Source organism: Henckelia pumila, chromosome 4 (assembly GCF_033568475.1).
Source record: "Henckelia pumila isolate YLH828 chromosome 4, ASM3356847v2, whole genome shotgun sequence".
Classification (NCBI taxonomy): Eukaryota; Viridiplantae; Streptophyta; class Magnoliopsida; order Lamiales; family Gesneriaceae; genus Henckelia; species Henckelia pumila.
In genome coordinates, this window is record NC_133123.1 from 34,503,959 (window position 1) to 34,528,861 (window position 24,903).

At 34.7% G+C, this 24,903-nt stretch overlaps 3 protein-coding genes across 5 annotated transcripts; 2 read left to right on the plus strand and 1 right to left on the minus strand.

The window, feature by feature from the left end:
- Positions 1-113: 113 nt before the first annotated feature.
- LOC140863405 (cyclin-dependent kinase E-1) lies at positions 114-10,535 on the minus strand. Of its 2 annotated transcripts, none has more exons than XM_073266807.1 (16): positions 10,093-10,535; positions 9,219-9,329; positions 8,992-9,095; positions 8,300-8,342; positions 8,046-8,144; positions 7,612-7,681; positions 7,440-7,534; positions 7,281-7,314; positions 7,120-7,204; positions 6,918-6,995; positions 6,334-6,381; positions 4,032-4,064; positions 3,830-3,938; positions 2,619-2,837; positions 2,460-2,529; positions 114-689 (listed from the first exon to the last, which is right to left on the minus strand). In XM_073266807.1, exons 1-15 carry the CDS (start codon positions 10,306-10,308, stop codon positions 2,461-2,463), a joined length of 1,413 nt encoding a protein of 470 aa, XP_073122908.1. In that variant the 5' UTR covers positions 10,309-10,535; the 3' UTR covers positions 114-689; position 2,460. The 2 variants fall into 2 exon arrangements, with proteins under 2 accessions (XP_073122908.1, XP_073122907.1); XM_073266806.1 differs by having other exon boundaries at positions 2,619-2,840.
- A 1,929-nt stretch (positions 10,536-12,464) lies between these two features.
- Positions 12,465-15,235, plus strand: LOC140865901 (syntaxin-61). The gene is made up of 7 exons (XM_073270736.1): positions 12,465-12,687; positions 13,436-13,549; positions 14,009-14,122; positions 14,238-14,428; positions 14,540-14,630; positions 14,709-14,774; positions 14,939-15,235. Exons 1-7 carry the CDS (start codon positions 12,634-12,636, stop codon positions 15,047-15,049), a joined length of 741 nt encoding a protein of 246 aa, XP_073126837.1. The 5' UTR covers positions 12,465-12,633; the 3' UTR covers positions 15,050-15,235.
- A 1,016-nt stretch (positions 15,236-16,251) lies between these two features.
- On the plus strand, positions 16,252-23,636 carry LOC140862946 (alternative NAD(P)H-ubiquinone oxidoreductase C1, chloroplastic/mitochondrial). Of its 2 annotated transcripts, XM_073265977.1 has the most exons (11): positions 16,252-16,446; positions 16,554-16,750; positions 18,208-18,303; positions 18,838-18,904; positions 19,009-19,192; positions 19,990-20,083; positions 20,170-20,382; positions 21,422-21,823; positions 21,973-22,049; positions 23,039-23,142; positions 23,253-23,636. In XM_073265977.1, the coding sequence occupies exons 1-11, from the start codon at positions 16,407-16,409 to the stop codon at positions 23,390-23,392; spliced, it is 1,614 nt and encodes a 537-aa protein (XP_073122078.1). In that variant the 5' UTR covers positions 16,252-16,406; the 3' UTR covers positions 23,393-23,636. The 2 variants fall into 2 exon arrangements, with proteins under 2 accessions (XP_073122078.1, XP_073122079.1); XM_073265978.1 differs by lacking the exons at positions 23,039-23,142; positions 23,253-23,636 and adding an exon at positions 22,458-23,011.
- The last annotated feature ends 1,267 nt before the right edge of the window (positions 23,637-24,903 follow it).

Consider the following 24,903-nt stretch of genomic DNA (forward strand, 5'->3'; position numbering starts at 1 on the left):
TCAAACTCCGATTCAATCCCGTCCTGTGCGTAAAATTATTTATTTTTCAGGTTTTGAGGTTCCTACCAAACCTCAAGCCGACTTCTTCAAGAAAAATACGAGAAAATAACATTGGTCAAATTTATTTTTGAAAAATGACCATCTCAAGTGTATTAGAGCATGTTCAACTTTGACAAGGTTATTTTCTTAACTATCCCACAACTTCATATAACGTACGCTCAAACAAATTTGGTACATTTCTCGGGTACAAGGTATCAGTCACATCTGAGTCGAGTTCATCGGAACTTCATATAGTACACGTTCAAACAATTTTGGTACATTTCTCGGGTACAATACAAAGTATCAGTAACATCTAAGTCTGAAGACATCTCTTTTGCACCCTTGCCCTCCTATAAAATACGCAAAGGCTGCATATATAGTCTACACTCCTCCAATGTACTTTCATACTTTCATACTATCACCAGTGAAAAAATGGATCAAGTATATCAAGCTGTATTAGAGTCTATATGTATCAATGTATTCAACATGGAATAATTACCGTTGAGAATTTATCAACTACTTGGGGTACATTTCTTGAGTTTTCTTGGATTTGCTTTTATGCTTGATTTCTCCATTAATTACCAATTTGGTAAGAATTAGATCCTGGGGTAGATTCTCAAGTTATCAGAACTTGATCCTCTGCTTTATCCCTGCGACCAAAGCTGAGTTCTTTGAGAGATTTGGAACGAATTTATTTTCAGCACACAAAACAAGAATGAAGCATAAGAATTCACATTCTTTGATGCTACTAGTTTCGATACAGACAAAGGAGATATCGTAATAATGCAGTAAGAAGTTAGGGACTCGGAAGGTAGCAAAGATTAGAACTTGATTTAACATGAAAATCAGAAACAGAGCAAGAACAGGTTCCAAATCCAATGTATAGTCTACATTTCAGCTTCTTCAAGAAAAAACCGATCAATACATGTATTTTATCAATGCATGACTCTTATTTTATATTGAGATGGAAACATTTGACGATAAAAATCAATCTTCCCTTGATAGGTAAGACTGTAAGAGAAAATTCAAATGCATAGATCACTGGAAAATAATTCAAATGCATAGAAATGAAAACCTGCATGTCCTGCGATAAACCTTACAACAGTCCAGTGAGGACAAAATGAGAGTTTATCTTTCAGCCCACAATTCAAGAATAAAAAAGTGGGTATGCTCATGATAGGATTCCCGACAAATTTAATATCATGTCCTTGAGATTTCCAGTGGTTTGTCCACAAACGGCGTAAAAAGTGGATGAGGCAACCGTGTAGCAGAAATAATGGAAGTGTTCTTTCTCACATTTGAACAGATATTTCCAACATTTCACAATATAAATGTACTGAATATCTTTGTTGTGAAATACACTGAAGAGAGAACGACATAACAAAAAAATTTACATGTTTCATCTGCAAAGGCTTGTATGTAAGTCTCATATCCAAAAGGCTTAAACTCTAATTTTATTTATTTTTGTTTAAACTATAATCACTATCCCTCCCATTTCAAAAAATAATAATAATAATCACTATCTCTTCATATAGCTGAAAATACACAGGTAAATAAGATATGGAGTCTTTCATAAAACTTAATCACAATCACAGATGCATCCTAAACTTAACACTATCAAACCAGGTTCAGAATACATTTTCTGATTTTGTACAGTCTTAATCAGCTATAATAAACCTCTGGGAAAGAAAGACAAACTCAAAAGTCATGCCTTATAGTAAAAAAAGCAATAGCAGGGCAGAAGATACCATCTTTGTTTCATATTTTTATGCTCTTCCAAAATGACAGTAGAGAAATTATTATTTTCTTGGAAGCAATATATGCAACTGCTAAATGAGAAATTATTGTTTTTCAGTTCAGGTACATATCAAATTTCATTTCAGCTATAATTCTGACTTACAAAACCAATCATCACTGGCACATCACAATTCACAGATGCGTTCCATGAGATTAAAGAATATCAATTGCCACAAGACAGCCTTATAAATTGATGTACCAGGTTGCAAATTTTATTATGGAATTCATGTGAGAAACTACTTCCATTGTTCGCACAGAGGCCACATTACATTTTTTAAAATGGCAATGAAAAAATCAAACCAATCGGGGCTAGTGTATGCCTACTTTTTCAGCCCAAAAGATATTATGAAAATAATTTGGCCCACACTCCTATGGCATACAATTATTAGTTTCTCACTATGAAATGGAAACCATCCAGAGACAAAGTGATTTTGAAACGTGGAAATCACCCAACATCAATCTCGTCTCTTAGTGTGATGCAATCACATATATATATCAAATATAATAGTATATTGCAAGGAAAGATTGTAATTTAAATGGCTAAAAAGATCACGCAATCAGCTGAAAATTTATAAGGACAGAATTTCCAACCACCAAAAATCGAGAAATTCAATTTACATTACCTCAAAAGCGTCTTGATTTTTGTTGCGGAGGGTATCCAGACATTCCCATTCCTGGGTCTTTCCTTCTCAACTATTACAAAAAGAAGAAATCATGTGTCTAATAAGAAAGAGAGAAACAATAAAAAAATTTCAAAAAATTTCTCATTTAAAATCACAAACCTGCTGCTGTTGATGGGCCTGGGGAGCAACACCCCGCTGCATTGGGATGGCACCAGGATTCACTCCACCCATTCCAGCCTGAGAAGAAAGATTATAAGCTGGAATACCCGGAGGCTGCATTCGTTGTACGCCAACCATGGGCACTGGTCTGGGCACAGATCTAGTTTGCATCACATGAGGACCTGGCATGCCCCCAGATGGTGCACTTCCAGTTGATACCTGCTAAACAAAACCAAAAGTGCAGGAACAAATGAGGAAAAGAAGATGCACACAGGAAACCATCATTCAAATCTTGACGTTGCAAGCCTGCCACATGCATCGTATCACCAGAAAATGCTATTACCACTGCTTAGAATTCTATGGACGATTTTCAATATGACTTCTAAAATAATGGGGTTCTTTAAACAGGTTTCAAAAAAACCATGGAAATATTTACAGGTTATTGGGTATTTTCAATCTTTTAGCATCCAAGGTGATTTTTAGAAAGCAACAATAACTAGGAAACTCACATTATCAGATATCATTCTAGAATTAATAGTAGTCTGGGACAACTATTAACCCTCAAAACATATAAGAAGAATACTTTGACAAACACGACCTAGCTACGGCCCCACATGATTTATGAAGGACAGAGTACCCACAGGCCAAATTACGCATAAAGATTTAACAATAAAATAGAAAATCTATTTGAAGATATATGAATTTATAAATTAATGAATTAGCTGTTAACAATGTGAGAGTAAAAACTATCTTTTGCAATTTGTCAGAATGTTTCAGAAATATCAAATGAATGCTACTAATTTCCACATTAATATCAATAAAGTTTCTCAGTCCTGTGCAGGCTGTTTCATCTTGACTTCCAAAAGACATTTTGACATTAGTTCCCCGTAGGTACAGTTCAACCCACTTGATACTGTACCTGGAATGTGGATGATCATTAGAATTGCCAAACATGAAATCTGACGTAACTTGCCACCATTGCAATAGAGAATCCTAGGTGCACAATAATCCTGTCAAACTATGTTTACTGCTCTAAAATTTCTCAACACCACTATGGAATGATGTTTTGTAAAATAAGAGGGCAATCCTGAATACATTTTGATAAGCTCAGATTATTGCAAATAGCAAATGGAAATATCTCCAGACAACAAAATGATATTGAGGCAGTTTCCGTTTAAAAGTCCAGAAATTGAAAATTTGGGAAACGATACCGGTTGAGAGGGCTGAAGACTAATCGTTCCTTCAATATCAGTGCTTGTGTCTACTGGTCGACTTGGGTAGTTCACAACTTTCTCTCCTGGTTGTGGAGATACCAGTGCACTGAGACCAATCAATTAATAAATTATAGCTTAGTTACTGCAAGAGCAAGCGGATATGCATGATACAATATGAAAAGAAAATAAGATTACATACTTGCGTCCTGGCGAAGGTTCCATGCGAAAATACCTGAGAATTAGGAAAAGCGATACTTAAGAAAATTGATACACAGCTACAAAATTGTGCTCTAAGACTAGAAGCAATTTTGACATTGACAAAAAACACAACTTGATCTTTTGAGAGAATAAAAAACATGGAAAGGTGAAAAAGGAATAATAATGCAAGGTGTAAAACAGAATAAAATACTCATGAAGCTTATAGCTATCTCTTAAATGTGAAATGAAGAATGACCCACTAATTGTTAAAACACAATCACATAATGCGACAATAAAAATATTAACCAGCTTTACCACTATCATCGTAGGTATTACATATTCAGTCTAATTGGATCCAAATTGATGAGCATGTCCGGCTAGCCAGAAAACAGAAAAGCATAAAGAACCGTCCAATAAAGTCTTGTCCATTACACAGAAAAGGAAAAGTGTGATATGCTAGATGGATTAATTAATTTTAATCTTGAAACATGTCACACTTTGCTCCTGATAATCCAGTCAACCAACAAGACCAACACCTAATTTGTTCACGTATGCTTTTCCGAAGCTTACACAATTTGCTTGACAGCCACAGTATTTAGCATGGACCCAACAATTCAATGACACATTAACACAACATCTCAAGTGAGATCAACAACTAAATTCATAGCATGCACTAAATGAATTAATTTGAACTAGAGTTGAAGATTCACGGTACTGATCAAAAGGTGTTGACCATATTTTGTAGGCATAGATTACGTAACGGAAACAGCATTCAAATTAGTCAACCACGACAGCAAAAAGCAAGCAATTTACTTAACAGTACAAACATCAGAGAGAAAATTTCAAATAGACAAAATAGTCAACACGTGCAAGTATTTGAAACAGTAAAACACATCCCAGTCATCAATCATGAATGCTTCTGAGTATAATAGATGAATTAAAGCCAACCAAATATGGGAAAATGAGAAAACAAAAGAGAATCTGTTAAATTTAACCGCATATATATATATATAGAAATTTTCAGCTGCCCAACCAATGATGCCCAACTCATTCCCGACAACTAAAACCCGGTAGTGGGTTTTAGTGATACGAATTTTTTTTTAAAAAAACACTAAAACCCACTACCGGGTTTTAGTTGTCGGGGACGAGTTGGGCATTATTGGTTGGGCAGCTGAAAATTTCTATATATATATATATACAACTAAAACCCGGTAGTGGGTTTTAGTGATACGAATTTTTTTTTTTAAAAACAACTAAAACCCGGTAGTGGGTTTTAGTGGTCGGAGACGAGTTGGGCAGGAATGGTTGGGCAGCTGAAAATTACTCATATATATATATATATATATATATATATATATTATCTGTCAATTTCAAAATGAGTCAAGATTGAAATGAGCATATGATCATTCAGTGTTGATTGGAAAAATATTATCACAAGAAAAAGTTGCAAGACACATACACGTAAAGGTCAAAGAGAAAATAATTACAACAGTAGAAAAAGAGGGGGAACATTAACAGACGGAGACAATCCCACCCCCTTAAAGTAATCAGAAAATAGAATTGGTTCAACAATCATGGCAAAATATATATTTGGAAGGAGTGAGAGTCTGGAGGTGAAATGTGTAAAGGCTGGACTAAATCTTTCACCAGGTCTAAGCAAACACATTGTGATTAGATAAATGAAAAATATGTATCAACAACTTAAAAAAAAATTTGTGTAGCATTATAACGTTAAATATTAAATCAGCATGCATTCAACAAAATTAAGACAGATCCTCATCCTTGCAAAGGAGGAATGACACGTGCAAGTGAAATTACAAAATTCTCCAACTATGAATACAGAAAAAACCAAGAAAATTATACTCAAATTGAGCAGCAGCAATTGTTTACATCATGCATTAAGGGGAACATGTCTGGCATCATGCAATATAAGTTCACTATCATGTTTAAAAACATTTGTAATTTTGTTGAGATCCAAAAACCATTTAGTGAACCTAACCAACTACATAAAGACATGAAAGTAAAACGGTAACAGCTGGTGTTCACCAGTTCTTTCTTAATTTCTTTAAATAAATCTTTTCTTTTCTTTATTTTTACTGGTGTGGAATCCCTTTAAAAATTTTAGAAACATACAAACATAAAAAAAGAACAGGCTTTTTTTAATAGCAACTTATCAACAAAGCAAAACATGTATTCTCTTTTAAGGATTAAGGAGGAGAAAACAAAGGAGGATAAAAGAGTATAGCACACAATAGAGCTGATAAGGATTCGGAAGGAGGAGAAAACAAAGGTTGATCACATACTCGTGCTCAAGAGCTTGCGACGCTGTTATCCTTTTTCTAGGATCGTACCTGCAAATATAACAAAAGATCTCAGTCAATCAATAAACTTAACTTTTTAAAAATAAAAACTGAATCAATTGCCAATTTCAGGGACAAAATTTGAAAGCAAAACAAAGGTGGCACTTATTACAGAAAGAGGATAATGTCAACTCATATTTTTTACATGCTCATTCTTTATGATAAATGTATTCATTCGTGACAACATATAGCCTAACTAGCGACTTCAGATACAGAAACTGCAAATGACTAGTCGTTGTTACATGGTGATCAGATGGTAGTGGACCACATCTTTCAGAAATTGATACCAACAATTCATACTCAAGGCATGTCATATTCTAGAAAAAACACAAGCTTGTTCAAAACTTCTCACTAAACATCCATTACACAAGGAACTGTACCCAATATGTAATTTATGTCCAGAAATAATAAAGGAAAGCAAAACATCACATATTGGAAGATATCATAACGTGATTAAAAAGGTTTCAAATTAAAAAAAGAAGGAAAAACAAAACAAGAATTGCATAAAGTGACAATCAAATTCATACTCAAGCATCCTAGACAGAAGGTCATATGCCGGAGTTTTGGGAAGGACAGGAACTACAGTGTGGAGTCCTGTATTGTCACTGTAAAAAATGAAGAAAATTAACACAAAGAATATCTTAACGCCACATGCAAGAACGACATTCACTAAACAAACTATTGAAATAAATATACTAATAAAAAATGGCCAGAATGAACGTTGCTCACTATTTATGCCCTTGAATGTGCTGTAGATCAGACTGCCAATGTGGAAGATTCACAAGCATCGGCCACTTTTCTTGTGTGGGATGACCTGATGCCATAATCAACTATCACTATCACTATTTCACTGAACAACAAAAATGTGACGGAATTACATCAATTCTCACCTAGAACCCTAAAAATTTTGTCCAGTTGATCGAGCTGCATCAGAGAAAGAAACTTCAGACTTGACAGCAAGAAAATAGGGCTACAGATGAATCTGACATTAAATGACACAGAATCAATAATTCTCTTTCACAAAGAATGCAAGAAAGAAAACAAAACACCTGAAACGGGTTAGGAGTCCCTTTTACTTCTTGCCCTTGAAATAGTGGCTTCAGCATCAAAAGTTCGGCAAAAATGCAACCCACAGCCCACATGTCTTCAGGACAAATCAAAACATATAATAACATGTACAATTAGATGATTGAAATGACAAATGGTCCCAAGAAATCATACCAACAGCACTTGTGTAGTGTTTGGACCCAAGGAGTAGCTCAGGAGCACGATACCAAATAGTCACTACAACCTGCCACACCACACATATGGTATGAAAATCAACCCCAAGCACTGCTCAAGAAACTCAAATTTTGGCAGTTCTATTGATAAAATTTTCTTTCCTGTAACTAAAGGTAATCAGAAATAAAATGCAAGACAGCTGTATCATAGGACTGGAAGACCCAAGACGACCAAACAGCTGGCGGACCCATGTTATCTATAATTTCACGACAGTGTCTACTTATGAGGACAACAGTAAGTAACCAAATCAATATATGCTAGGACACACAAGGACCAAAGTTGCAGAGCAACATAATGAAAGGAAGGGGGGGGGGGGGTGTTGGGGTTGGAGAGAGCGAGATGGACAAAAACGCCAGGAACAGTTAACTCATTACCCCATTATCAGATAGTGGCTTTAAAGGAGCTTGGTAAATTCTTGCAAGGCCAAAATCAGCAATTTTTACCACTCCTTGTTCTTCTACCTCGCCCATTACCTGGTGATCAAAACTCAAAAGTTCCAGAAAATTGAAGAAAGAGGCATGATTCAAAGTTCTCGAATTTAATAATAGCATGTAACTTCATCACAATGATTTCAGATAAATAGGTAACTTCAAAGCAAAATGTAAGTGGTAGAGTATCAACACCTTACCAAGATATTTGATGGCTTTAGATCTCGGTGTATAATCCAATTGCTGCAGAAATTTTTTATATAAATAAGATTTCAACATGGATATGTTGTTATTCGATGGAAAATGACTACCCAGACTAGCTGTTCCATGTGGCCCAGCAAGATATAAATGTATCTATCCCAAATCAATGAGCTAAATTCAAGAAAACTAACCAGATTCTAAGTTTTGGAATCTAATATACAGAAATTCATAAAAAAAAATTGCACAATGTTGATAAGCTAGAAACTTAAAGAGTATATACAAAATGTGAATTTATCTTCCCCACAGTGTTTCGTTTGAAATTGAAGGCAAATAGTTTTAGAAGTTGCATTTTTTCAAAATCCAAATGCACAAAGTAATTGCCATCAACATTTGTTCCCAATTGCACTACAGCGCTATCCATACGCCACCAAAACCAAACAAGAATTACAACATCCACAGGAGCTGTAAATGGCAATCATATCACAGATTGAAAGCAACTTCACCAAAGTTTCTTGCCTTATACTTCATGATTAGACATGCATGATACACAGAATCTAAGTTCTAACCACGGTGCATTCAAGAATTCATAGAATAGAACAAGTTTCTTTTGTTTGGATTTACAAAATAGTTCAAAACAATTTGATTCATTTTGGGATACGATAATCACAACATAATAAGAAACATGCATAACCTGTGAAGATAATTAAGACCGTTAAGAAGCTGCCATAACAATGACTTGATGGTGTAGGGATTGATTTGTTGGCTGACCTTGTCCCTGTGATGTCGAATGATTTCCTGGCAGAATTCAAGACAATAAAAACACTTTGCTACAAACATTCATGAATACCAACACAATGACACAAGTAAATTAGTTTTTGGCGTGGCTTATGGTAGAGAAAGAGAAAGGAATTTACTCACGTATAGATCGTGCTCGGCATAGTCAAAAGCTAGATAAAGTGACATATCGGCATGATTGATGTGCACATTTGCAAGCTTTACCACATTCTCATGGGAAATCTCTCGAAGCAACTAGCATCATAACACACATAATAAAATCCAACATTTAATGAAAATGAAAAGTATGAAAAAGGAAAAAATTTTGTGTAAAAAGGCCAAAATAAGATATTTGAAGTACTAGGTATATCTTCAGTTAGGGAATAGAAAGTGACAGCAACTGAGTCCAACACGTGAATATGGTGTTCTCTTTTACCATTTGATCTTCTTAGCATAAAGATGCTAATTTAAAAGCAAATCTACCAATCGTTGTTCTTCCTTTTTTTCTCCAACATAATGTTATTTTCATCTTTGCAGTAACCACACTTGTAACATGTATCAGTGATTCAGTGTTCAAACAAGTTAAACCACACATAGTCACGAAATCAATAAGGTAAAGATGAAATTAAAGGTACATTTTTTGCTCATCCTATCCAGTCAACCAAGTCAATATTTTCGCAATTTTCGAGAATATCCTTCCAAAAACATTACCAAACGCCGGCTTTTCAACCAAAGGATTAACTTCTATTAATTCCAGGAAAATAAGACAATGAGAAGACAAAAGATACCAAAATTCACAATTTTCTTCCTTCAATTCAGGAAGCAAGCACGAAAAAGAACCCAATACAATTCCACAACAATGCTCTAACCAATTTTCAAATCCTCTAGTTCAAACCAACTTCCATCCCATATCTCATACACAAGTCACAACAGAAGCACATAGACCAACAAAACCCTATATAAAAACCATAATCACACAATCGAACGCAGAAGCCATAAACAATCACAATTTTCCTACCATAATTTCGCGAATAGCGGTAGGAGAAACGCCATCCCCGTCTTTGGACTGTTTGAATTTCTTTATGGCAATGGATTTGGAACGATTCAGCTTGATCTTCGCCAAGAAAACCAAACCATATGTTCCCTCCCCGATTTTCCCAATCACGTCGTACTGCTCCAGCCATTCAGGTTTACTGCCGCCGCTGTTCGAATTGCTCGCTCTTCCATCAGCCATCTCCTCCAATCCCTTGACCAAAAACTCTGCTTTATTTTCCGGATTTTCTCACCATATCTACAGAGATATCCCTTCAATTGAAATTTGGGAATCGAATTTATTGGAGGTTGGAGCCTTCGTATCAACAGAATGCATGCGAACCAGCGTCAGTAGCACTGTAGCAGTCGAGATTTTGGAGTAATCAAATTTGTTTTCTATTTCCAGTTTTACTGTAATAACCAAACAAATCCTTAAGCGGCGTTTTGGGATATTAAGTTTTTTTTTTTTTTTTTTTGAAATTGGATATTAAGGTATTAGTAAATATCATGTGAGACGGTCTCATTCGTGAGACGGGTTAAACCTATCCATATTTATAATAATAAGTAATATTTTTAACATAAAATATAATATTTTTTAATGGATAACTAATATAAAACATCCGTCTCATAAAAATGACCCTTGAGACTGCCTTAAGGTATTTAAGGACTCCTGTTTCCTTCTCCCAGGATTTGTCCGTGTGTTTGCGTCCACACAACGATCTTATAATTAGGGGTGTCAAAACTCAATATAATCCGTCAACTCGACACGACGATATTAATTAGTATTGGGGGTTTTTGGGTTTGGGTCAAATCGGGTTGAACCGAAAGCTAACCCGAAAAAATTAATCGGATTTGGGTTGGTTGACCCGAAATGATCAGAATTTTTTAATTATTATTATTTTTATATAAAATTAAGATAGATTTACTACAATTTTATACGTTGTATGTTTGAAAAAAAAATATTATATATTGATATAATATATTTTCGTCATTTAATGTTTATTTTGTACAGTTTTTATTTTTTAAAATATTTTTTTATTTTTTGTAATAAATATACTTTAAATTTTTTACAACTAAAAGTTCAAATTTAAATTATATATAAGCTTAGATTTTGTGATAATGTGATTAAATTAAATATTATTATTATTGTGTGTTTTGAATTTTTATTTAATTATTTTTTAAAAAAATAAAAAATAAAATCGGATTGGTTCGGGTTGATCGGGTTAATCGGGTTCGGGTTGTGCATTTTCGGGTTGGTTTTGGTTCGGGTTCAGGTTGAGGATTTTTTAAGAGTTATTTTCGTCAACCCGACCCGACCCGAATTGACACCCCTACTTATAATCAGATATGTGATATGAATTGTATATTTGATCCGATCTATAAAAATTATTATTTTTGAGTAACTTTCTTGTGAGACGGGTCAACCTTACTCATATTTTTAATAATAAGTAATACTTTTGATATAAAATGTAATATTTTTTAATGGATAACTCATATAAGAAACTCGTCTAAAAAAAAGACATTTGAGACCGTCTCATATGAGTTTTTATCATTATTTTATATTAAAAATAGTATTTTTCAGTTTACGTTATAAATCTGACTCGAGTCGACCCGTCTCACACTTATATCTCACATGAGACATACTCATAAAATTTTATGATTTTGTGAGTAAATTTTTAGTAATTGTATGGTGCTTATTTAATTTAACTTGTATAAAAAATAGCTTTTATTCATTACTCACATTTTGGAAGATTAATTGTTTCATAATTTGTTATGAGGATTATGTCACAGAATAAATATAAAAAACAGAAAATATTGTTATTATGTGAAGATATATCAAACGATAAACTTGTTATTGCTGCTTTTTTTTTTTTAAAAAAAATATTAGTTAGAGAAAAACTATTATAGCCTAGTATTTGCATGGTCAGATCGAACAAAGAAATAAAACAAAATAAGGACTAATGCAACATATAATACATTTTTTGTGAGACGGTTTTATAGATTTTTATACATGAGACGGGCTCGACTCTCATATTTACAATACAAAGTAATACTTTATCATAAACAATTCAATTATGAAATTCGTCTCAAAAAATTTACTAATAAGACCGACTAACTTAAATTTTTGTTTACAACATGAGTTCGGACATCGAACTTTATTGTCTTGCTCAAACTGTATCCATCTTCGCTTTGGCCCGCCTATCTTGTACAATCATGACTATTTTTTATGAGATTGGGCCACTTTATTTGCAGGCCTTAGGCCCAGGATTGGATTTCCTGGCCCATGATAGAACCAGGCCGGGTTCTTTCATCGAACGGGTTTAACCCGAGTCTTTTGGTACATGTAGCCTCTCCTTTTCTCCTCCACCACCGAACGGAACTTCAACTTCTCCATCCCGCAGCCTGAATCAGGCATTTGTATTCTCGTTCTTCTTCGAATCTCTAGATTTTGCAGATTTCAGATCTCGAAATTCTGCCTGATTTTGTTGGTGTCAACGCGTTTGGATACTCAGAATTGAGTATAAATATGTCTTCAGCTCAAGACCCGTTTTACATTGTGAAAGAGGAGATTCAGGATTCCGTAAGTGTTATTCGCTCGATTCTATTCGCAGATCTGTCGTGCGATTCTTGTTTTCGATTTTGTGTTGCTAGTTGAGCCCTTTTGCTTATCAAATCTAGGTTCACGTGTCTTCTGTTTTGTATGTACTTCAAATTTTGGAAATAAGTCGATAACTGTTTTTTTTTTGTACTGGTGGGATTCGAGGGAATTCAAGTTATTTTTAGCGTATCCATTTGTTCATGGGTCCGGATGGGGTCCGAGTTTAGTGATTTGATTGATCGTTTTGGTAACTTTGCAGGTATGTTTAAGGATGAGTATAGTGATTCGAGTCGTAGTATTAGAATTGTAGTGTTACTATTTGAGAAAATTTGGTAAAAATTAATTCTTTGGTGATTGTTATACGATGTGAATAAAATTTTCTCTGCTATCTCGTTGGTTACACCATTGATCTTTACCTATGCTTGGTTCCCCTGTTTTCCTACAGAATAGCTGGGCCGTGGATCTCAGACTTCTTAAATAGATGTTAAGTGTTAAAACAACTAATGGCTGTACACACCACTAACAAATTCGTGTGAATAATAAAAAGATGAACTATTCGCTGTATTAGAGTCTGGTACTGGTATCACCTGCTAACGATTTTGATACCTATATCAAAAGAATATGTATCAAGTCCAACCCCCATATACCCATCTTTGCTGGCCACTATTGCCGTATTGATTTTGGTGTTATTTAAAATCTGAATCTTACCATCCAAGTTCTACTTCAATAGATTGATAAATTGCTCTCAAAGTTTCATCAATGGGAACGAAGGCATTCGGATAGTGGCGAGCAGCTGCGTCTCACTAAGGAGCTTCTTGCTGGTTGCGAGAGCATTGAGTGGCAGGTATGACTTAACATATGAATTCCTGAGTGTAGTTTCTTTTCCTTGTGGAATGATGTATGATCTTGAAGCTTTGAAATGTTCTAAATGATGTTGACAAAAAAAAAGTGGTTGACAACTTGACATGAAGCACAGTGGTATATTTATCACGGTGATATATTTATTTGCTTCCACTTCTCGTTTGATGAGTTTTCTCTTGTGGAAGGTGTATGAGATCATAGATCTATAACTACTCTAATCTTTAAGCTGTCTGTTTTAAGAAGCATTGATCTCTTGCATCCTCTTGGAATAAGAATCATTTACGGTCATGGTTACAAAAATATCAAAAAACGATGATGAATTATTGATATTAGTTTTATTTGATAATGATTCTGATAAAATGCTTCTATAGCTTCTTTGATTATCGACTGGTAATCTTAAAGTATCTACTCAGTACTGAAACTTTATTTTCTTGGTAGAAAGGTGGATGAGTTGAACAAGACAATTGCCGTCGCTGCAAGAGATCCTGCACTATATGGTATCAATGAGGTTGAGCTTGATAAAAGAAGAATATGGACTAGCAATGCTCGTTCTCAGGTATCAACAGGCATATTATCATTGTGCTTGTTTACTTTACGTGGTGGCGCTGATTGCACATATGCTTTTTGGTTCAACATGTATCATGTCTCTGACGAAATGTTTTAATGAATAGGTGGGAACGGTGAAGAAATCAATCGTGACTGGGAAGGAGTTGAATGGGACAAGCACTTCTAATGTCAATGGTATGCGACAGGAGCTTATGAGGCTGCCTGATTCTCGTCAAACTGATAGGAACCAGTACATTGCACATAGTAATGATGATTTCATATCATCAGAATCAGATAGACAACTACTTCTGATAAGGTAATTTTGTTGTTTAAGAGAACTTGCTTCTGATAAGAAAGCTTTGACATCGATTTCTGCCATTTTATGTGATTGCGTATTCTCCATCTGATTAAAGTTTATGGAATAAAGGCGACAGGATGAGGAGTTAGATGAACTCAGCGCCAGTGTTGAAAGAATTGGAGGTGTTGGGCTCACAATACATGAAGAGCTCCTTGCTCACGTAATTCATCTGTAAATTTGAAGTAAAATTTCTTACCAGCTTGGTAATTATTGAAATTGTAAATTCCTGGCTCTCCAGGAAAAAATAATTGATGAACTGGGCACAGAGATGGACAGCACATCAAATCGTCTCGATTTTGTTCAGGTGACAGCCTTTCCTTAACAGACATTGTCTTTAATATGACATGTACCAATAAATACCATACAATCTGCTACCCATGATTTAAAATTCTGCGAGGAAGCTGTTTATTTGATTGGAGAGCATCTTGTCGCTTATCACCTATCTTTTTCTTCTCTTTTTGTTTGCAGAAAAAGGTTGCCATGGTGATGAAGAAGGCTAGTGTGAAGGGTCAACTCATGATGATTTTATTTTTACTTGTTTTATTTATCATTCTTTTTGTGCTCGTCTTCTTCACGTAGACAGTCATTTACCAGAAACTTGAGCGTACAGTGAGGAGAGTTTTGGTTGATGGTACTGTTGTGAACTGGGTATTTTTGGTTATGAATTATGTGGACTTAGCCTGTGAAATAATTGTTGTAGGGTCATAGATGATTGTATACACTTCTTGTTTATGCTACGGAGCTTATAATCATTTGATTTAATTATGCGAGTTCCTTCACAAGTTGGTATTCTCAACAAGACCCAAGTTTCGAACAAATTCTCAGATTTGAGATATGATTGTGGTAAAAACCTCATTCAACTAAAACAATTCTTGCTATTGCAAGCTAGCATGTTTACAATATAAATATATATGTATATAGTTGGATATAGTTGGTCTGTTGTGACCCTCCCGCATTTATAATAAAGAGTTGTAGGCTTGTCATAAAAAATAATACATTATTATGGGTGATCAATTATGAGATCTGTCTCGTAAAATTTACTTTTGAAACCGTCTCACAAGACTCACAAGAGTTATATATATATATATATATATAATATTAAAAAACGCAATGGATTTCTATGAATGAAATTGTCGAAAATGCAAAGAAAAATTTGACTGGAATTCCGTATGGATCGGAAGAGGATGAAATCAAATTGAGGAGTGAATTAAGTTGGTAAATATTAGATACTTTTGTTATCAGTTCTATCGGTTGTGTTTAAATAATTTTATTAATTAAATTTATAGAGGTTATTGATTATAATAGTGAGTGAAAATGTTGTTAAGAGACTAATTTAATAACATACAAATCATATTAGTAAGATAAAACCATAACGAGCAAGCTTGTGCCATAAGTACATTCAAGAAAATATTGTTAAGAGAAATCGAATTTATGATCATTACGAAGCGCTTATCTACTCTACCTTGAATAAAATCTAAATTAACTTTTTTTTTCTTCCTTTTTTCCCTTTTGTGATCAATTTAGTGGAGTATGTAAGCACTTGATTAGTGGTCAAGTCTTTGATTTTCCTACCAACATTTTCTTAGATTAGTATGTTGTACAAGATTTGCCAAGTGTGATATTAATCAATTTTACAATCTATTGCGTTAGTTCAGGATTTATATCAATACGCATCGAAAGACTATCGCGCTCAACTTTTTTTTTGTTTTTATAATTATAATTATAATTATAATAACATTAATAATAATCCATTACCGTAAAATTGAAGACATGGAATTTAACGGGTTTTTCCGCGGCCTACCTAATTCTGCTGGAGACTGGAGCAGTGGAGTGAGTGGCTAACTGCTCTCCTTCCTCAAAGGACTCTGTGGAACCCAAAAATCCACGTTTTCGCTGCCACACCGCCGCCGCCGCCGCCGCCTCGCCACCATCTGCGATGGCCCAAGTTTCGTCTCTCAATACACTTTATTTAAGCTGTACGTCTCTTCTCTCTTATTCTATTGCTCGAACCCGCGCTATCGTTGCGTTTCCAATGCTAACCGACTTTTCATGTCCCTTAATTGAAACGTTGTCGAAATTGCAGGTGGGCAATTCCAATGCCGCAAGTTTTTCCATCGGACATCGCGTTGTTCGACCAATTCGAGGTCGTTCTACAGTTCCACTGAAAGAACACGACTCCGTGGAGTTGTTTCGAGCTTAGCAAGAAATCTCGGAGGCATTTCGGAAGTTTCAGAGAGTGAATCTCAACCCTGTTATTACGCGTGGCCTGATAAGGACAAGGTCATTTTTTTAAAGCGCCTTCTTGGTTTATTTGTTGCTCCTGTTTTCCTTATCCTCTAAATCTCATCAGCAGCATGGCTGGTTCGTGTAAGCTTTTTAACATTTGCACTCGTGAAAGTGAAACATAAGAATACATGCTATTCAGTTGCATATGTGAGGATGGACAATAAGTAATTGATAGATTGGGTGCTGATTCTTGTGTTTTTTTTTTTTTTTTTATGTTTTAGTTAGGGACTTAATCTAATGTTTCATGATGATCTAGGAACAAAGATTTGTGATTGATAAAGTTTTAATCTTCACAAGTCTCTTAGACTTCTATCTGAAAAGAACTTTCTTTATTGATTAATAAAGAAAGTACAATGGAAGTGATCATTCAGGCTTAATTAGATGAAAAGTTACACTTTTTTTCAGTATTGGCACATTTTTCTGTTCAAGCTAGTTATAGAATATGAAAATCATAAATCTAATTTCCTGGATGAGGGCAAGTCGAACCATTCGACAAAGAAGGGCACGGGGTCGTGCTATCTAGTCAACAAAGAGTATGAAAGAAGAATCAAAGCATAGAAATGGAACTTCACAATACCACGAGGATAGGAATTGCCATATCACATTGTCAGCGTAAAGTTGCACAGAATAATATAATATCCTGAACTCCCAGAGATATTTGATGTTTTACAGCGCATGATTTGCTTTCAAATTTTCCCCTGTAGCTTTTGGGCAATTGAGGCTGAACACCTGCCAAACTTGAAGCGGCAATGTGTTATCCTAGAATTTGCAATGAATTGTTTTTCTGCTTGAAATCATAACCTTGTTTGTGTGTCTCAAGAAAGAAGCAAGTGTTGAACCGTAGATCTTCGTATATAGGGATGTAAGGAGGTTATTTGTTTTGAATTGAGCATTTATGGACAACTTTTGATATGACTGAAATATAGGGCTTAAATTAATGTTCGCCTCTTAGGTAGTGTTTGAGATTGCTTCCAAAAAGTGCTTATGAGCTTTTCTTTTAACAAAAAGTGCTTATGAAAGAAAAACTCATAAGCACTTTTTGGAAACAATCGCAAACAACAACTTAGAACATTACCTAGTCACTGACTAGAGATTTATGTATATGTTCACCCTCTATATAATGTATGGCTATCAGAGGTTCATATGCATTATTTAGAATACATATCTATAACTTCAAATCTATTAATTTTTATGCCAGTTTTGTGTTCTTGAATCTTACATATTTAAAAGAATTGTGATTTGTGATACACTCCCCAGGCTTGTATCAACAAATGAGGCTCATCTTTAGGTTGCTGGGCTTGTGTTTCCTCTTTATGTTTGCACGTCATTTTTTTTTCAATTCATGGAATGTTAGTTCATTTTTGCTCTATTTATTCGTCCATTTCAAAAAGTTATACAACCTTAAATAAATTGATTGTGATTTTTGACATAAGAATGATTAAGGCTTGTAGAGGCCAAGAGTGTGCATACTGGGAGGTGGATTTGGAGGTCTATACACTGCATTACGATTAGAGTCACTTGATTGGCCTGATGGGAAGAAACCACAGGTATACTGTTATTTAAGGCTATTTTATACTTTATGCTCTAGCTAGGACAGATCTTTGACAACCTGGCTGGTGCATAGTCTGACACAGATGCATGATTCATAAACTGCTGCTAAATAACTAAGTGCAATGTGTTCATGCTCATCTAAATGGAGCTTCATTTGACCTGCCTTAACATTTGAATGTCTTTTAGGCTAAACAAAGGGAACAGAGGTAGGGGTTTATGAAATAGTACCCCATTGTCCATTGAGATCTTTTCCCATAAAAGAAAACAATAAGTATCATGTTTTCTGGTGCGCCTTTTTGTCATTGAATTTGAATTAAGTGACGAAGAAATCTTGTAAAGATGGAATACTGCATAATGAAACTTTGCGGATTTCTTATACACTTTTGTAATTATCACATGATCTTTTTATATATATATATATAATATGATTTCGTTTCTTATAAATAAAAAAACTTTTCGGACATCTTATCTTAAGTTTCCACTTTGACGCGTGTTACCTATAAAGTGAGTATTCTCTGACAATCCAACAGGTGTTTCTTGTTGACCAATCAGAGCGCTTTGTCTTTAAGCCATTACTGTATGAGCTTCTCTCAGGAGGTAAATTTAAAATTTATCTAATAGACAAACCGTGCTGACAGTAAACCTATTTAGTCATTTGAATTTCTCTTACATTTATTGTTTTAAGGATTTCCTAATTGCAGAAGTAGAAGAATGGGAAATAGCTCCTCGTTTCTCAGAGTTGCTGTCAAACACAGCTGTTCAATTTTTCAAGGACAGGGTGCAATCCATACATCCCACTGATCATTCGGGGATGAATGGGATTTCAGCTTCTTCGTCTGCGGGGGTGGTGCATCTTGAAAGTGGTCTTCTTGTTGAATATGACTGGTATTTTTATTTTTTAAAATATAATTTGCAGGACATATGCTGTATTATCTGAAGAATGTGAGATTACTGGAGAGTTTTTGTTGCTGACAACTTTTAGGTCCTAACTTAATGATGTTTTGAAAATAAATTTGAATTCACATTGAGGAGATTTCTAGTTTGCATGTATTAAGTTTCATCACTAGCCTAAAAGACAACAACAGGGAACAAAGGACAGGAAATTTCACAATTTTGGACATCTAGTGTTCCTTCTTTTTCTGGTTTTGATTTGTTTGGAGCATCCTTTGATAAGATCTAGGCTGGTATACACCATGTAATATTGACTCAGATTTTAACCTAGTTTATGTTACCTTCATATGTACACAAACTCAACGTACCCCACATACTACTTATTTCTTTTTAGGGATCTCTGACTCAGGATATGAGAGTGTTGCATCTCATTGATCTTTCATTGTTTGACACTGCTTTCATAGTTTTCCTCCATGTTAATGGTCATACATATTGCCCTCAATTCGATGTTGTTCATGTGTATACGTGCCTTAGGTATTGTATTGACTAGTTGTTTGACACACTTGCTCATACTTAGCACACTGCAAAATATGTCATGCCTTTGTATGCTGAATATTTTGACTGCTGGCTTTATGAGGCAAGATAATGCTTGCCTGCTTGGCTACATCACCTCATTTATATGACAGCTACTGGAGGTGCCTTGTACTGTATGTTTGTCTCAATGATTTTGAATTGGGTGGGCCATTTGCATTTAGTGTGATGATATCATACTACTTGAACTGGGCAGCCAGGTTGGTACTTGCTGTTGGGGGTGAAACAAAAGTTGATACTACACCAGGTGCAATGGAGTATGCGTTCCCTTTTTCCACCCTTGAGGACGCTCGTGTTAGTACTTGGACCACTACCTACCTTTGAATATTACTAGCGAAATTCTAAATGTGTAAGCTTTCGGTTGGTAATATGTAATGCAGAGAGTTAATGAGAAGCTAACAACTTTGGAGCGTAGATACTTTGCTAAGGAGACTCCAATCCATGTAACTATTGTAGGCTGTGGGTACTCTGGAATTGAGTTGGCTGCCACTATATCCGAAAGACTGCAAGCTAAAGGAGTTATACAGGCTATTAACGCTGGAAAAATAATCTTGCCAGATGCACCACCTGGGAACAGGGAATCAGCATTAAAAGTGAGACTCTTGTATGGACTACCCATAAAATTTTAAATTTTGAATTTTTCATAGCCACAAATTTTAATATTGCTTGGTGTCAATGAATTGCAGTAAAATATAGTGTATTGATCTTCAGGATAGTGAGAAAAAATCGCTTCACGATCCCCATGCCCATCATGTGGATTATCTCTCCTGCACTTAACCACCTTTACATCAGTTTTTTAAAACATGGCTCCATGTCTTTCAACTCATATAACATCAGTGATGCTTCCTCCTGGCGACATTTTTCTGTTTTTATGGTTGTCTAATATTCTTATCAATATAGCTATGTATAATCAATTGATCCTCTCACTACACTCGCTTCAAATTTTTGGATGTGAATTAGGTCACCAAAGACCATTTGTCCTTTCCTGACTTTATATTCCAATTTAAATACAAATTTAGATTCTTTTCTACAATAGTGATATCAAAAAGTAAATAGTACTGCTAGTTCATTTGAGTTGTGCTGAACATCAGGGGGGAAAATCCCCCTGACCGAAGGCATTGTGCAACTTTAGCAGGTCTTCTTTGCACCACTTGTTATGCATGAACAAAACATCTTGGAGAAATCATGCCGTGGAGGAATAAAGTAGACCTCTGATTGTTGTACCAATGATCTTGTTTTATTTATAATGTGCACTTGAGGAGAGAAAACTGATGGATGTTGTTTTCCAGTTTGTCTTGAGATGTGGGTGCACTAGGAAGGGGTAATAGAAGCTTATGACTGTCTATTGTTTTCTCAGTGTTTGACCATGCAAATCTCATGCATTTTTCATCCTATGTTTTTTACTATTCGTAGCCTAATCGATTACTTTTTTAAAAAATGACGAGGCATCTTTTATTTATTTATTTATTTTTAGTTTTACCAAGAGAAGTGTTGGTTGGTCCCTATCGACAAACACATGTTTGATGTTGTCACACAGTCGCTACATGTATATGGCTATTGCATTTTTTGTCATTGCAATTTCAGTGTATCTCATAGGTGCACACAGCACAACTCTAAAGCCTTTTTTCTCAGGTTCTATCATCCAGAAATGTTAAGCTTTTCTTGGGTTACTTTGTCCGTTGTATAAGGAATGATGGTGAGTTTGGGGATTCACGTGAATCAACAAAAGTTGAAGGTGGTCAAGATTTGATGGAAAATCATAATATTGAGAAACTTACTTTGGAGTTGCAGCCTGCTGAAAGGGGCATGCAAAAACAAGTTGTTGAAGCGGACATGATTTTGTGGACTGTTGGGTCTAAATCTCTACTTCCTCAACTACAACTTGATGATCAAACTTATCTCCCTCTTAATGGCAGAGGACAAGCAGAAACAGATGAAACTCTTCGTGTTAAGGGTCACCCACGTATATTTGCTCTTGGTGACTCTTCTGCTGTACGGAACAGTAAAGGAAAATTGCTTCCAGATACGGCTCAGGTACTGTGTGATTCTTTTACTTTAATTAGTTATTTCTCATGAGAAGGATGCCATGACAAAAAAAAGGGAAACATTTCATACACTAAATTTTTTGAGACATAGTTTGATTGTGTATTTTTCGTCCGCTTCCTCTGTTATGTTTTTCTTAGGTAGCATTCCAGCAGGCAGATTTTGCAGGTTGGAATATATGGGCTGCGATAAATGGGCGGCCTCTTTTGCCATTTAGGTTAGTTCTGAATTGAATTAATAAGACGGGCACTATTCATTTATTTATACTCGTGAAGGATTGTTGAAGCTAGAGTGTTAGAGATTGTTCAGTTATACCACATAATGTAGACTTCTTTTTGTATCAGAATAGAATTTCTTTTCCGGAGAAAGAAATGAGCCACACAAGAAACAAGGACAGAAAAAATGGGATCAAAACTATGTATAGTCGGTTCAGTTATGAACCCTTTTGCACATTAAGCTTATGCTTCCTTGGTACTTAACAGATCTAAAGGTCATTTTAGCTGGTTGTATGAGTAACTGCCATAAAAGCAAGCAGCTGGCAGACTTTTCTAGTTTTCCCATAATCTTGGCCACGCCAAAAGACGAAGAGTAATTACTAATTAGCTACTTCACTTGTTTGCATCAGATGCACCATGACAGAAAAACACGTGGAAGCTGCATGAGTTTTTTTGGCACAAATGGAAGGACCAAATGGACATTTTCTTTAATTGGTGGAGCTACTTTCTGTAGCTTGATTTTTTGAAGTAATGAAAATATATCAACACTCACATTTCTTGTTTCTTTTTATCACCACTTTTAATTCTTCGGAGCGGTCATCGTTGACATGGTTGTTCAGTGGTCTAATACAAGGTATTAATACTCACATTTTATGTCTCTGTTTATCACCATATGCCAATTTAATGGTGGTGTGTGATGTGTGTCGGTCACTACTAATGATGCAGCCGAGTTTTTAGTCACCCGTGGATGATTTTTAGCTTGTGGGGGTGCTGTATAACTGCCAATTATTTTCTCAATGATACTAGGACCTAACCTGCAATGATCTAATTCCTATCTCGAGCAATCCAGTATCTTATATATATCATGCTTGATTTTCAAGAACATGAAATTGTTATACTGATAGTCAGAAGATTGGAGAAAAGCTAAAATCAAACTATTTTCAGTTTTTCACCATGGGGGGAGACTAAAGCTATAGTTTTGTTGCTGCAGGTATCAGAATTTAGGCGAGATGATGACTCTGGGGAGATATGATGCTGCCGTTACACCAAGCTTCATTGAGGGGCTGACCTTAGACGGCCCTGTTGGTCACACTGGTATAGAACACCTTTTAATGTGTTTCACTAGTCTCATTTTATTGCATCTCATTTTTGGCTCTATTAGTATGATTCAACTTCATGGCCCTTTTCTTTTGGTTATTTTGCAGCCCGTAAGCTTGCCTATTTACTCAGATTGCCGACGGATGAGCATCGTTTAAAAGTGGGGATCAGTTGGCTTGCTAAGTCTGCTGTGGAGTCCACTGCATTGCTGCAGAATACCTTAACCAAAATGCTCTCCGGACTGTAAGTGAGACGTTTTCCAAGTCCCTTTCTTTTTGCTTCACTTTGTAGGTATTATAAGCCCCTTATGAAATTAGTAAATAGTGTATTTAGTGGTGATATTTCACTGTAAAAGTTGGCAAAAACTTAAAACAATCAAAGATAAGAATCATGTTTAAATTTTACGAATAATTTATAATTGTAACTCGTAGATTTTGAAATGTGTTCAATCGTTTCATAAGTTATAAAATTGGGTCATGGGTTCTATTCTATTCTATTCCATGTACCCCAGTTCATTAAAATTTTTACATTAGAAAATTCAATACATAAAAATTTAGTGTTATACCTCTAAATTATCTCTTGCTCATCTAATAAAATAACTATGATATAATTTTTCAGAACAAAAATGTATATCAGCATAATTGTTTTGGAAGATAATTATTTAGGTTGATTGTATACAGAAAATATGAACAAAATAGATTCAGATATTTGTTTCGAATAGTTTTTCTTATATGATTATAATCTATAATATTACACAATAACGAGTGTGAGGATGTCAACAAAGCAAGCAAAAAAAAATAAATTATATGAATATTTAGGCTTAAGTTGATAAAAATTCAACAAACTTTTTTGATTGAAAAATATCATTAGAAACGGCATTTGATCAAAACATATCGATTGCATAAAAATAGTTTACTTAGAATAGTACCATTTCTAAAGTATCATTAATGTTATTTTACAAGGAAAAAAAACAAATTTTGTTTGAATTTTAGGAATATTCTGTTTAAAAAGTTAATAGATCGAGGTTTTGATATAAAAATTAGATTTATGATTTTCACTTTTTCTTTGCAAAATTTTCTAACAACGTAGATGATAATTTAAGAAAAGTTTGATAAATCAATTTTTAATAATTTTGATAATTATTATAATTTAAGAAAAGTTTGATAAATCAATTTTTAATAATTTTGATAATTATTTATTTCTTTTGCAAAAAAGGCATTTGTTTCCGAAAATCTCGTGGCAAAAATAACACATGCTATTATGTTGACAGCGAGCAATAATTTTTTTTTTGAGATAAATCGCAAGTCTATTGATTTAAAGTGAGATCGCTTAAAAACGAGAGAATTCAAATTACATGTAGACCCGTTAAAATAGATTATGTTTGTCGGGTCGGTCCACTTCATCATATATGATAGGTATATCGGTATGACAATATCCCAACTCGTCAAAATGTAAGTTGGTCCGTCTTATTTAGGAGTGTAAATGAATCGAGTTGGTTCGCGAGCTTTTCGAACCGGTTAAATAAATATTTGATTTGTATTCGAATTTATCGAACTCGAGTCGTACCCAAATATGTTCGAACTTTTTTTCGAGCCAACATTATTTGTTCGATAGTTCGCGAACCTTAATATTTTATTAATATAATACAATTATGTAATAAATATATATACATTTCGAACCTTTTCGGACATTTCTAACCAAAAATATCCGAACAATAGTTCGAATGATAATTCATGAATAGGTTCGAATATTTCGAGC

Coding starts and splice junctions, on each gene's coding strand:
- LOC140865901 (XM_073270736.1), top strand. CDS start 12,634: ATGTCTTCAGCTCAAGACCCGTTTTACATTGTGAAAGAGGAGATTCAG. Junction 13,550..14,008: donor GCGAGAGCATTGAGTGGCAG/GTATGACTTAAC, acceptor CTTGGTAGAAAG/GTGGATGAGTTGAACAAGAC. Junction 14,775..14,938: donor ATCGTCTCGATTTTGTTCAG/GTGACAGCCTTT, acceptor TTTTGTTTGCAG/AAAAAGGTTGCCATGGTGAT.
- LOC140862946 (XM_073265977.1), top strand. CDS start 16,407: ATGGCCCAAGTTTCGTCTCTCAATACACTTTATTTAAGCT. Junction 16,751..18,207: donor CGTGGCCTGATAAGGACAAG/GTCATTTTTTTA, acceptor TAAGGCTTGTAG/AGGCCAAGAGTGTGCATACT. Junction 19,193..19,989: donor CTTCTTGTTGAATATGACTG/GTATTTTTATTT, acceptor CTGGGCAGCCAG/GTTGGTACTTGCTGTTGGGG.
- LOC140863405 (XM_073266806.1), bottom strand. CDS start 10,308: ATGGCTGATGGAAGAGCGAGCAATTCGAACAGCGGCGGCAGTAAACCT. Junction 7,682..8,045: donor AGCCACTATCTGATAATGGG/GTAATGAGTTAA, acceptor GTGGTGTGGCAG/GTTGTAGTGACTATTTGGTA. Junction 3,939..4,031: donor GAACCTTCGCCAGGACGCAA/GTATGTAATCTT, acceptor GATTGGTCTCAG/TGCACTGGTATCTCCACAAC.